Below are 13655 nucleotides of genomic sequence, written 5' to 3' on the forward strand. Positions count from 1 at the left end.
ATGAGAACTAAGACGGAGAAAAACTATATTTTAACCCTTAAATTTCACATTAGTTGAAACATCCTTTATTCGCGTACAATTATTATAATTCACACTGTTGCATATTCATCACACCTAGGTGTTAGAATGAAGTCAGCCTTTTATTTTCTTGACATTAAGTTATTGTTGTCAGAGATTTTTTTTACTTAAAAAACTAAAAAAATCATGCATTTCAGGGTTGAGAGATAGTAACTTAAATTATAGACACAAGCGTGTCAGGTTCTCGTGCAGAGCAAGTCGTCTCACCTGTCCCGTCATGTGCATGAGTGGGGGGGGCTGCGGGGTGGGCGTGGCGGGCGGCTCGCCCCCCTCCAGCACCACCACCTGCACGGCGTCGGCGGGCGTCCCGGCCTCCGCTTCGTGCTTGCGCAGGTGGCGTAGCATGTTGCCCTTCTCCACAAAGGTCTTGCCGCACTGCGCGCACGTGTGCGGCCGCTCGCCAGTGTGCGAGCGCCGATGGGAAACTAAGTGACCTGAAAACACCATACATACCGTCAAATATTTGCCCAGAGTCTAGACTTATGCGGATATTAATATGAATGGGAATTACTCAGATTGCTCAACACATCTCAGACTAGTATTTTTTACGCCTGCGGACAAGATTTGATAATTATGTACATATAGTTAAGACTTTGACAAAAAGTTGATTTATAAAATATTCATATATAAACATTGAATACTTCCTTCTTTTCTTCTACCTTTGAAATGAGGCCAGTGCAGAAGATAAAAATACCTTACCCATCCTTAAGCATCAATCAATCGACTGAACGAGTAGAAATACCTTTGCCGTCTGAAGTGTGTTAAGAAATGGGAACATGTGAAAATACATGACATGTGAGTGATGTTATGCAGACAGGAACCAGTTAACACAAAGTAAAAAAAATAAATTCCAGATAGTGAGGTTTAATGTTTGAAATACAATGCGAATATTTCTTTTACTGTTAATTTTTAATTAAATTTTAGATCATGAAACATATTTTTGTAGACTAAATTTATTTACCTAGTTAATGAAGTGTTGTGTTTCCCATTTTTAATTTAAGTCTTCCTTAGTAAATACCATTACTTCTTAAAATCTACACGTGTCACAATAGATTTCAAGAAATAAGTAAAACTTAAATTAAAAGTGGATAGGTTTTACCACAAAGTGACTGTCGAATCAATAAATAAAGTTGTTTTTACCTTCAATATTGTTAATCGAACTGGGTTTCTATTTACATATATAATTAGTTCTTTCTGCATAACATCAAGTGGATGGATCTAGTGTAGTATGAACAGACTGAGTATTTTTACCTTTACACGTGAAGTCCTTGGGACAGAGATCACAGCGGAAGGGTCGCGCGGCCTGCACGCCCTTGTTGTGCGAGCGCTGGTGGAAGAGCAAGTTCCCCTTCAGGGGGAAGGTCTTCCCGCACTCTTCGCAGGCAAATGGCCGGTCTCCAGTGTGGGAGCGACTGAAATTATGGAAAACAGTCACCATTAATATTACAGCTGCCAAATTTAATTTGTGAGTTTTGAATAAATTGCTTGCATTTAATATCTATTTGGACTCTTAACACAATGGTTACGGTGAAGTTTGTTAAAGAAATTAAATTTGACGCAGGTGATATAAGATAGCATTTAAAGAATCATAACAAACAAAATAATTGATTATAACACATCAATTTATTATTTTTGTACATATTATAATGACACCTACCCGCAACACAGCAAAGCAAGACAAGAAATTAAACATTTAAGATGTGTATTTTGTGTATAAATATATATTGAAGATAACTGAAATGCACAAAAATGTGCACACCACCGCGACATAAGGATTCTGAAACGCACAAATATGTGCACCTCAAAAGTTTGTAGAGTAATGTGTTAAGATAGAAAAAAAAAATTGATATAGACTTGTTAAAAGCCTAAAATCATTATGTGTCTTATTTTCAGCCATCCGCCAACAATGAAATTGAAGTAATTTAATAGAAATAAAATAAAAAGTAGAGCCCATTTGGGTTTTACATTGAAGCCTCCTGAATAGTATAGTGGTTAGCGCATTAAGCTACCGTGTATGATGTGTCCATGATGTAAATCCTGAGGGGGTCAAAGAAATATTGGTGATTTATTTACAATACTGAGAGCACAGTTTACTCTTGATGGTTATTCCAACATTCCTGTAACTTTACAAACAGCACTGACCTCATGTGGGCGATTAGGTGTTCCTTCCGGGTGAAAGGCTTAGTGCAAACGTTGCAGCAGTGGGGAGTGTCGCCCGTGTGCTGACGCAGGTGGTTGGTGAGGTGCTCCTTCCGAGTGAACGTCTTCTGGCAGAACTCGCAGCGGTGCGGCGACTCTCCCGTGTGGATCCTAAACAATTTGTAAGTTAAGACTAATCTGCCCTATCCTACTCCGCTTCAAAACTGGGGTCGAAAAGAAGAACTTTCTTTTCAGATGTATCAACACATCGCGGCCGGAAAGCGAATAAGCTAATACCAAAAATAATAATACATAATAATAATAAAGCACCATTTTTTTTAATTATCACCGAAAAGCAATGTACAATTGACTTAAATATAATTTTATTTTTTATTATTTTATATGGATACAAAAGTTTTTTAATAATTCATTTTCTAAACATTTCTACTTACAATCTTAAAATTAAAAACGCAGTTCTCTCCAAAAAAGAGACTGAGCTCTTGTGCTTGGAGAGGGATTTACACTTGTTAGTTATGTTCGTTGGTAATACAATATTTTTTTTCGTGTTTTCTTCTTTTTTTTCTTCTTAGATTAAAATTTATTATTGTAATTATTTATTAATTATTGTAATTCTAATTTCCTACAGTAAAATAACAATTTTAAATTTATTATTGATGTCGTTAGTTTACTTATATTTACATCAGCATATTGCGCATGTTATATCTGAATTTGATCAAATTAATTTTTTGAAATTTTAGTGTCTCGATGAGAAATTCAGAAAATATGGGTATTTTGTTTGGTGCGGAATTCATTAGGAGGGGAGACAGTATTTCAGTCAGCAGGCCTGCAACAGTGAAGGCATCTCTGAAATAAGTAAGCTCTTCCATTCAACCAATTAGTGCTGAGAAAGCCGATAAAATATCAAAAGTGTATATCATAGTAAATGAATTTACTCGGTGATATACACTTTTGATATTTTAAACAAATTATTTTCAATACCTTAATGTCAAATTCAAATTCAGTAACATGATTTTTTTTAATACTTTTAATCAATAAAAATTTATGCTAACCTGTAAAAAAAGAAACAACAAAATGTCAAATACAACAGTGTGAAAAGAGTTATACGTATAGTTAGAGGGCAAATTGTCTGCTTTATGGTAACACGATGGGCGAATGAGTGTGTGTGTGAGATGAGGGATGGAGGGGTCTCACCTGACGTGATGAGTGAGGTGCTCCTTCCTAGTGAAACTCTTGGCACAGAAGGAGCAGGTGTGAGGGGATTCTCCAGTGTGCTTCCTTTATGGCAACAAACACCCACAATTTAGGATGCGGTCTGATCCAACACTCACATTACCCGTAAATAAATATAATTCTGCATTACACGCAAGCGAAGTATTGGAAGATATCAATCTCAAAAATTAAAATGAACGCAAATACCTAATATGACTTGTAAGAAATACCATAAAATAAAATTGTATTTTCGACTTCGTTTTCTATATTCCACCATAAACATTGTATTAACAATATTCTATCATAAATAAAATGCAATAAATACTGGTCCACTCCGTAATGCCGCCTTTGCAAGCTAAAACCACCACTAACTAGATTGGAGAATGGCGCCGATTTGGTTTACATTTTTTATATAAAAAAAAGGAGTATGGTAAAATATTAATGGTAATTTCTTACAGGAAAAAAGTATTATAACCTTAAGTAATGACATTGAGATTACTTCCAATACCCTTAAGCGCACTAACATCAGGATAACCTTTTGTTTCCCCGAGTTCCAATAAAAAAAAGAGGCTTAGATGGATTATATTGCCACCAGGGGGAAAAAAAGATTTTGGGAGCCGCGAGATCTCACCTGATATGATTATTGAGGTGCTCCTTCCGGCTGAATGACTTGGAGCAGTAGGTACAGCTGTAAGGGGTCTCTCCCGTATGTTTCCTAACAATAACAATGTTTTACATTACTGAATATGTTTAGTCTATCCAAAGTAAAGAACCTTGTCACAGTATGAAAGCTAGTTAAGAGATATTGTCGTCTTATACTGAAAAGTGAATAACATTGTATTTTTTTTCATTATTGTTAAGTGTCTTATTTTTATATAAATGAAAATATTATTGATACTAAAGCAGTTTGGGTTACTAAACACATATTGTAAAAAGAAGACAAAATTATCACTAAAATATTTTTGATAGTAGCAAATGTAGAGCATAAGACAATCAACAGTTTGACACAAATAATTCATTGTCACCTATATGTTAGTTTGTCACTTTTCACTGGATAACAATGATATACAGTAACCAAAATTGAGCAGATGCTGAGGTTTAGCATCCATAATGCATTTAAATTGGAGTAAATGCCATTCAGAAGTAAAGCTATAATATATCACTTATGTATTTGGAATTTGAGTAATGTACAGTGGAAATCGTTAACACAAAAAAAAGTTTGCATCAAATACTATTCTGGTCCCAACAAAATACAACACAATATCATACATTTGTTTTCTAGCAATACTACCAAATAAAAATCACTGAAAACAAAACTAACATTTGTAAAGAGATTGGAATCACAAACTATATGTTGTCACAATTTAAAGAACAAAAAAAAATGCAACGATGTTAAGTTTTTTTGTTGTTGCATTCCATCCCCATGATTTGGTGTTGAATGATTTCCACTGTATATGAAAAGGAGTAGAATGTAGGCAGATGCAGTAATGATTCAGTTCGTGCAAAAATAAATTAATACCTCACATAGTTTTTTTTATGACAAGACCAAACTTAAGAAACCAAATGCAACATATAAGATTTGAATTTTTACTATGCAGCATGTAGATACAATGACTAATTGTTTATCATCATGGTAATGAGATAATCAGTATTAAAAAGGGTCATAGAATTTTTTACAATATTTATGAAGTGTTCAACACAGTATGACAAATTTATTTTTAAAAATCTGGCAAGCAATTCAGGATTCTTAAAGAGTTAATTGAAATTAACGAGTGATGTTGCAACGACAGTGATGTGATAAAATATGATTGACAGTTGACCCCAGATTATCCAAGAAAAAAAGTGCAAAATTAAAAAAATATATATATATAACTAAAGAAAGGAAGAATAAAAAAATATTTTTTAGTTTTATGTTTGTATATTGAATGACAGAGGTATCACAGTGCTGAGTGATATGATGGTATGTGGTATGTTCAGTTTGGTGTTGGGTAATGAAGAGTCAACTGGATGGCGCGGTGCTTCAGCAGAAAAGTTGTAATGGGATAATAATTCACCTGATATGGTTGGTGAGATGTTCCTTTCTTCCAAACGACTTGGTGCAAAAGGTACAGCTGTACGGAGTCTCACCCGTGTGTTTCCTTTGCCACAAATTATTCTCATTAAGTATTTATACTTTAACAAGTGTAATTTACCCATCCCGTGTTAGTAGTACCCAAAACCCTGCGTATTAACTCATCAATCAATGTTAGACACTATCTCGACTACTCATTCTATGGACTATATTAGGCTATGTACATTATGTGTGTATGGAAGCACATTCAGGAATAAGAAATAATCGTAAGAAAAGTATAAACGATAATTTGACATTTGGAAGCGGATTGCAAAAGAAAAAAGCTAAAATAATAAGATTAATTTCATACTACGTATGTATGGTACGTTGAAGACGTTAATTTATTGTAATTATTTAGAGTTGGATTGATAAAAATAAAATAAACAGAAAAGGCATCGGTTATCGAGAGATGGGAGCTATAAGAATATGCATAGGGGAAAGAGGGTTTATTTGACAAACTTTGAATAGTTTTCTCACCTGACGTGATTGGTCAAGTGCTCTTTTCTGCTGAATGACTTGGGACAGTACGTGCAGCTGAACGGGGTCTCGCCCGTGTGTTTCCTAACACGCAACACACCAACCATTATATTAACTCACGGTTCATTACCCAATCTCTTCATACAATACCGTGTGCCTCTTCGTGATGGTGCCACTCAAACAAATATCGGCACTCGTGTTTCACCGTTAAGCGGTGAATGTTTTATGAACAGGGACACGGTATTCGCAAATCTTTAGCACATTTTCCACTCGGTATTGACACTGAGTATGTTACGAGATAATTGTATATTTCAGATAAGTAATTTGTAGAATGGTGTGATCCTCACCTGATGTGAATGTTCAAGTGTTCCTTCCTCCCAAAGGACTTGGTGCAGTAAGTGCAGCTGTACGGAGTCTCGCCAGTATGTTTCCTTTTTGATAAATACCACCAACATTAACTCTTTGCCCTAAATACTATCACACGCATCAGTATAAACAATCATACCGAGATACCGGCTGATTTTTAACTTTCCATTTGGTTCATTCATCATTTGGCAGATCAAAACAACAATGGCATTCAAAAGTATACATACGGGTTGAGTCCATAATTTAATTAATACGAAAACCACTCATTACGTTCCACGAGGGAGATAACAAAACAAAATAAAATATTTTATCACATCTCAATGATACATACAAAGGCAGTCTTTGGTTAACATTATTATTTGTGTTATAAGTTAGTGCATGTACGCGTACGCCGCCATCATTCTTGGAGAATAAAAGGCATAAGAAATTACTTTCAAATACAGGAAGAGCAATTTAATAAGGCAGAGATTGACTGATCATTAGTGACAACGGGGGATTGCAAAGAGATAATACTCTTAACCAAAGACTGCTTCTAGGAGGATATGAAAAGAGAAAGTTCTCACCTGATGTGGTTAGTCAAATGCTCTTTCCTGCTGAATGATTTGGGGCAGTACGTACACGCAAAGGGGGTCTCTCCCGTGTGTTTCCTAACCAAGGCAAATACCACACTTTATAGCCATGCTCAACACCATACGACACAACCTCTTGTTAGTACCGAGAACCACTCTGAGGGCCTCGGGGACATGTATCATTAATGAAATGTTACGTGACTAGAGTTAATAGGATCATGTAAATTGAAACATAAAATAAAGATGGATTTTAAGAAGCTAAGGAAAAAATATATATAAAGAGAATTGCCAGATAAAGGTGATATAATTTACTATAATTTTTGTATATAATATATCATCCAGTTGTCATGTAATTTATTGTTAAAATGTGTTAATTTAAATTTATGTATGTATATAAATAAATATATATATATATATATATATATATATATATATATATATATATATATATATATATATATATATATATATATATATATATATAAAAGTTTGATTTGGGCGTATTCACCTGACGTGGTTAGTGAGATGTTCCTTCCTGCTGAATGCCTTGGAGCAATAGCTGCACGTGTACGGAGTCTCACCAGTGTGAATCCTTTACCACAAAAGTTTAACTTTAGCCACACTCTGAGTGAAATGGCTTCCAATAAGAGTGATGGAAAGGAGGAGATAGTTTATATTGACGAAACGGATATCAATCATGTGGCAATAACGTATATGGGTTAACTTGTCTTCGCTTAGATGGTATTTCATAAAAGCCGCAAATAATAAGTGATGTATAATACTTACCGGATTTATGAACAGTTAGCCAATTTATACAAACTGAATTCTGATACTGAACAGAAATGTATGAAAAATACAGGTTATTTTCAAACATAAAGAGACGTGTACAAAGATGATTGTTTTCTAGCCATGAGCGGTCATTACATAATAAAAATGGATGGATCAGAGGTAACTAAGAATCTATAGTAATAAAATGGAATAATGGTCACCTTTTCAGTTGGAAGAGTAGAATGGTGTAGTCCACTGGAAGGCGCTGCTAAAACTAAACTCGAGGTGGGCACCCAACAACTAGGCAACTAGGCTCATAATGTACCAGGGAAGTATGACATGATATTACCATAAAGCAGTGTATAGCAGACAATTTGCCCTCATTCATATACCTATTGACACATCTGATATCATACGCTTTGACAATATAATGGAATTTAGTCATTTATGTGCATCATAAAAAACTTTATAAGGGAAGAAGAGATATAAAAATTAAGAGCAAAAGAGAAAAATTTGGGAAATTCTTTAAAAAAAGTCAATTAATAGACAAGGTTTAACAGAAATATTTACAAATAATGATAAAGTTGCATAAGTTTATAAGTTGATTGACTCCTTTCTACAGCCGATGTAAGAAAAATAAACTGTTCCACAAAATATGTTTCAAATTTAGAGATGAAGCTGATGGTTTTCAAAATTATAGAAATTTATATGTATTAATGATTTTGAAGACAACATATTAACAGATACAGTAAAAGCTGGTTAATTTCAATTGGAAGGGACCAAATATTTCCAATTAGCAAATACAAAAAATAATGATAATCTTCTATACACAAGATGAGTGGTGATATTTTAAAAGTAATTAATATATTTTGTAGTAAAATAAAAGTAGTAAACGAAATTTGTAATTAAAATTGAGAGGGATTTTAAATACATATTATCATTTCGTTTTATCTAATAATGGAGTAAAATAAAAGATTTTTTCAATTAAATTTTCTCAAATTATTTGTTCATTTTGGGTGAAAAACTCATTGGCAAAAATAGTAAAATTGAAACGATCATTGTTCGAATTAACAGGCTTTTACTGTAATGAAAATTTTATCACATTATAACAAATTTTAAAAAAGTATTCATAAAAAAATATAAGAATATTGATAATACAAGGGTCTTAGGAGTCACAACGGTATCAGACTACTAGTTGACAAGTTTGTCCAGGTAATTTGGCAATAATACAAGTATGAGCGAGTTCCTACCTGACGTGGTTAGTGAGGTGCTCCTTGCGAGTGAAGGACTTGGCGCAGTAGCCGCAGCGGTGGGGCGACTCGCCCGTGTGCTGGCGCACGTGGTTGGTGAGGTGCTCCTTGCGAGTGAACGACTTGGAGCAGTACGTGCACTTGTGCGGGGACTCGCCCGTGTGCTGCCTCACGTGGTTCACTGACCGGTCAAAAGCAACATGTCTTATTTTCTTACATAAACAAAGTTATCCAACGACTTCAACGAGTCGTATAAAAAAAACTTTATTTTTTAATTTAAATTTGATTGACTGATTTGCATATGAGCTCCAGTAAATGTAATATAATACATCATTACAATATCATTTTCATTGATTATTACAAGGGAGCTGGCGGTCAACAGAAAAGTCTGGAGACAGTTTGCGGACTCCATATGCATCACACAGGGAGTGGATATCTTTGAAAAAAAATTTTTCAACTAGCTGTGGTCAGTCTGGTTGAATGGAAAAAAACGCAAATTTCTAATGTTTTATTTCACAATGCAGTGAAGCAGTAATTCGCCGATAGCTTCTACAAAGCAATCAATGAATTATTTTAAGAGAGTTAAGATTTAAAAAAAAATAACATCATTTTTATATTACTTAGAGATAGATCATTGCAAGGAAATATTTTTAAAAAAAAAATACAAATAACTTCCCTAAACTTAGGATTGAAATAAAATTTATATGTATTGTATTGGCAGACCGGAAAGAAACTAATAATTTTTCTTAATTGATCTAGAGTGTTTTGGTAATTTTCTCCATTGAAAATATGGTTATTATTCATATTTCACTTTGGGATATTATATACTATAAAAGAGAGACAAAATTGTGGCATAATCTTATGGCATAGCTAGACGTTATGCAGTTTGACACAATTAACTCATTTTCAATAAATACTTTAGTCACTTTTTGGTCTACATTTTCATCAATTGCATTCTGATATTCAATCACTGAGATTATGGACAGACGATATTGTCAAAATTCCCGAAAAGGAGTGGTCGAAGCAGTGGGTGGATGCGAGTTGAAGTCACATTTTTATGTATTTTTTAATTTATATTTACATATTTAGAACATTTTTATTTTGCAGAGACCCACCTACCACCTTGTGTGTCTTGTCGGTGGAGTTCTTTTATAATACATTTTTTATTGTTTTTAAAGATTTTAACCTAATATACACACAAAAAAAGAGAAAAATTAAGAATATAAACATTTTACAATTTTCATAAAATTAACTCTTGATCATTTTCCTATTCTTTTATTTTGCCTTTATTCCATATTTTATTTTGACCTCTAACATCCGTCGGCAACAAATTGAAAATATTCAGAACGATATATTGGAGTGTTCAACTCCCATATTTATTGTTAATTCTTGGAACTATCAAACCTTCGTTGTGTGTAAGTCGTGTATCATGGTTGTGTACTAAAAGATTTCGATATTTTTGTCTAGTTTGTTGTTCAACGATGATACTCATCCACAATATTCCACGTACCGGCAGTAATTTTAAATGTTTATATATGAAGATTGGATTGTCCCTTTGATTGTATATATGACTGGGCACAATTTTTTTGATTATGGAATACTTATTTATAATAGATTATGGATAACGGATTTTGAACCATTTTTCGATTTGTTTTCGTCGAATGTCCCCAAGACACATTCAATCACACATCGCATGTTCTCAGTACAAAAAGTGATTAAACATACCTAAGTGGTCTTTCCTGGTGAAGGCTTTGGGGCAGTAGGTGCAACGGAAGGGTGTCTCCCCCGTGTGCTGGCGCACGTGGTTGACCAGGTGCTCCCGCCGCGTGAAGGACTTGGAGCAGTACCCGCAGCGATGCGGCGACTCGCCTGTGTGCTGGCGCACGTGGTTCAGCAGGTGCTCCTTGCGCGTGAACGTCTTGGCGCAGAAGTCACACCGGTGCGGCGTCTCACCTGACCAGACACACGCTCTTGTAGTCAACCAAAATTGGAAACCTTTAACTGGTGCACTGCCATCCAAAGGTCCAAAAGAGTCTGACTCTTTACTAATCCCAAGTGTGGAGCTCCTCACCAAAACGTTACATTTCCATTATAAATGATTTTAAGAAACAGGAATTCTAGCTTGTAAAATTGTTACCTTCTGGTGCGATTTGATGATTTCATATTGGTTTATATTTATATCCATAAAACATATAAACATAAATATTTATATTTATGTTTATATCCCAGACTTCCATATTCTTCTTCATCTTTGATGAGATGTCAAAAAAATAATTTGGTTTAACACAGTATTGGTCACATTTTGTCGCAACTTTAATTAAGATTTTGATAGATTACAAATAAACAGAACAGATTTGCATTTTTTGTGCAATATTGGAAATGTAACTTTTTTGTGAGGACCTCCACAAGTAGTCTCTCAGTATTCACAGTATTGCATTTACGTAAATGCTGTTATATTTGCATATTTTTTCAAGAATACTATTTTGCAAACTCATATAAAACAAACGCAATTCGTTAAGTAATTTTCTATTAAAGTATTTCCAAAACCCATGCATTCGGTGTTTGTAGAAGGGTCACTCATTGGACGAGAGCAGTCATGATATTCGTGGTTTTGCAATCTTTGATAAGAATATAGCCTCGGTGAATACTGAGGAACGACCATACTTAACACGAAAACTACTAACTTATTTTAGGCTAATATTTTAGGCTTGACAGATTTAGAAATACATCAACTTCATACAAAACAAAATTTGTACAATGAAAAAAAAAAGTGTAACCTTTGTTTTTAAGCATAAATAATAGAAGATCACTGTAATAATGGGAAGAAGCCATTATTAACTTATTATTGGAAAACTACATATTTATCACACTCTTTCAGCATTATTATGCAAAAGATGGCAGCATAATATGTAGATCAGTTCTTTTTTGTTATCTGTCATTGTGCTGAATGCACATACTAGTCTGACATAAACTCCTATTATGCTATTTATTTTTTGGTAGGACAAAGTCTTTTTTTATATCCAAAGACATGTAAGAACAGCTTTAACTATTTGTAAAACATATATCAGCATCATTTCAGTTTTTCTATGAAGAAAATATTTTTTAATGAATTTGATATGAAAACAAGCGAGATTATTATAAATATTTTGAATGTTATTCAAAACAATCTTTGAAAGACATTAGTAATAGGAGATAATTTTTATTCATATTAAGTATATTATATTCAAAAGGTTTTACTTGAAAATTTTTTCCAATAAATTAATTAGATTAGAATATCGCGCAATATTTTTTTAACTAAAAATTTCTAAAAGTCTTAAATGCAAATGATAAAATAACACATGGAAATAATAGAAAGTGATTCTGTGAAATATTGGCATAAGAACAAAGGTTCAATGGTTATGTCACTTTTATGAGACAAGCAAACACTGAATTGCGGATTAACAATGTGTTGGACACAATTTTGAGATGTGAAACTATCCAAAGTATCACAAAAGTAACAGAGCCAGAACCGTATTTCAACCGATATCACAAGATGTGCACATGCCAGTAGTAAATACCAATTTGCAAGAAATAATAAGAAAAGTAAATGAAAATTGAAGATAACTTTGGGAACGGTCAGTTAATTCTTAATTGTAGGACGAGCGATCGTATAGGAAGCGCACGATCGGCTGATTGGTGATTACCGGTGTGCCACATGATGTGATTGGTGAAGTGCTCTTTTCTGGTAAAAGACTTGCCGCAAATCTCACATCGGAAGGGCGTGTCGTTGGTGTGCGAGCGCATGTGGTTGGCGAGGTGTTCCTTGCGCGTGTACTTCTTGCCGCACACCTGGCAGTGGTGAGGGGTCTCGCCTGCGGGACAATCACACCAACTCTCAACTCCACTCCTAGTGTCTACACTCACATGGAAACTCACTGCCATCCCGCATGCCACTCAACGTTTCGTGCCTTCTCGCATCAACGGGAAATGCAACCTACTATTTTCATACATAGTCCTATTATTAACTCCTTACTTATAAATATGATATATTTTACCTAAAATTACCACTAATCAAATTTTATTAACACACTTCGGACGATTGATGCTTAAGGACGGGAAGGGTATTTTTACCTTCTGCGCCGACCTCATTTCAAAGACAGAAAACAAGGAATCATCCAATGTTTTTAAATGAATATTATAAACCGATCTCTTTGTTAAGGTCTCAACTATAAGTATATAATTATCAAATCCTGTCGCCAGGGGTCCGCTGGCGTAAAAAAATACCCATCTGAAATGTGTTAACACTGTTATTAAAATCTTTTATTTTCAAAGTTATGGATATTGTAAATATCACTTGTGACATAAAAATAAGATAAATGGACTTTTCAAAATTTTATTCAATTTTATGAATTTTTTGCACGGTTTAAAAAATTAATTCTTAAAATATATTATTTCTGCGGAAAGAGTTAATAGTAAAATATAAATTTACGAAAATACTACATTGCGATCCCCATTCGCTAACAAATGTTTGCAAACACTTTGTTCTCATTTATAAATATTGCATCAATCAGATTTGAGTATTTATATAGATTGATTGAAATCATATCAAATGAACCATGCAGGATGGGTTTTCTTTGTTTTACCATGTAAAATGTGGACACCTTTAACAAGAACTGTTAGTTAAATAGG

General features: G+C 34.0%; 1 protein-coding gene across 19 annotated transcripts in view; it reads right to left on the minus strand.

Moving 5' to 3' along the window:
* Positions 1-13655, minus strand: part of LOC148301207 (uncharacterized) — a 32689-nt gene that overhangs the window by 1824 nt on the left and 17210 nt on the right. For 2 of the 19 annotated variants that reach the window (XM_088273625.1, XM_088273624.1), the window contains exons 13-25: positions 12671-12838; positions 10713-10940; positions 8988-9168; positions 7478-7561; positions 6964-7047; positions 6382-6465; positions 6035-6118; positions 5502-5585; positions 4079-4162; positions 3430-3513; positions 2221-2388; positions 1330-1490; positions 286-512 (exon numbers count right to left, since the gene is read on the minus strand). In XM_088273625.1, coding sequence (XP_088129751.1) covers positions 286-512; positions 1330-1490; positions 2221-2388; positions 3430-3513; positions 4079-4162; positions 5502-5585; positions 6035-6118; positions 6382-6465; positions 6964-7047; positions 7478-7561; positions 8988-9168; positions 10713-10940; positions 12671-12838 — 1721 coding nt within the window. The remainder of the gene's footprint in view (positions 1-285; positions 513-1329; positions 1491-2220; positions 2389-3429; positions 3514-4078; positions 4163-5501; positions 5586-6034; positions 6119-6381; positions 6466-6963; positions 7048-7477; positions 7562-8987; positions 9169-10712; positions 10941-12670; positions 12839-13655) is intronic. The other 17 variants (XM_088273626.1, XM_088273628.1, XM_088273631.1 and 14 more) reach the window with 17 other exon arrangements.

The sequence above is a fragment of the Brachycentrus maculatus genome, unplaced genomic scaffold (genome assembly GCF_059751285.1).
Source record: "Brachycentrus maculatus isolate JH-2025_06_01 unplaced genomic scaffold, ASM5975128v1 h1tg000589l, whole genome shotgun sequence".
Lineage (NCBI taxonomy): Eukaryota > Metazoa > Arthropoda > Insecta > Trichoptera > Brachycentridae > Brachycentrus > Brachycentrus maculatus.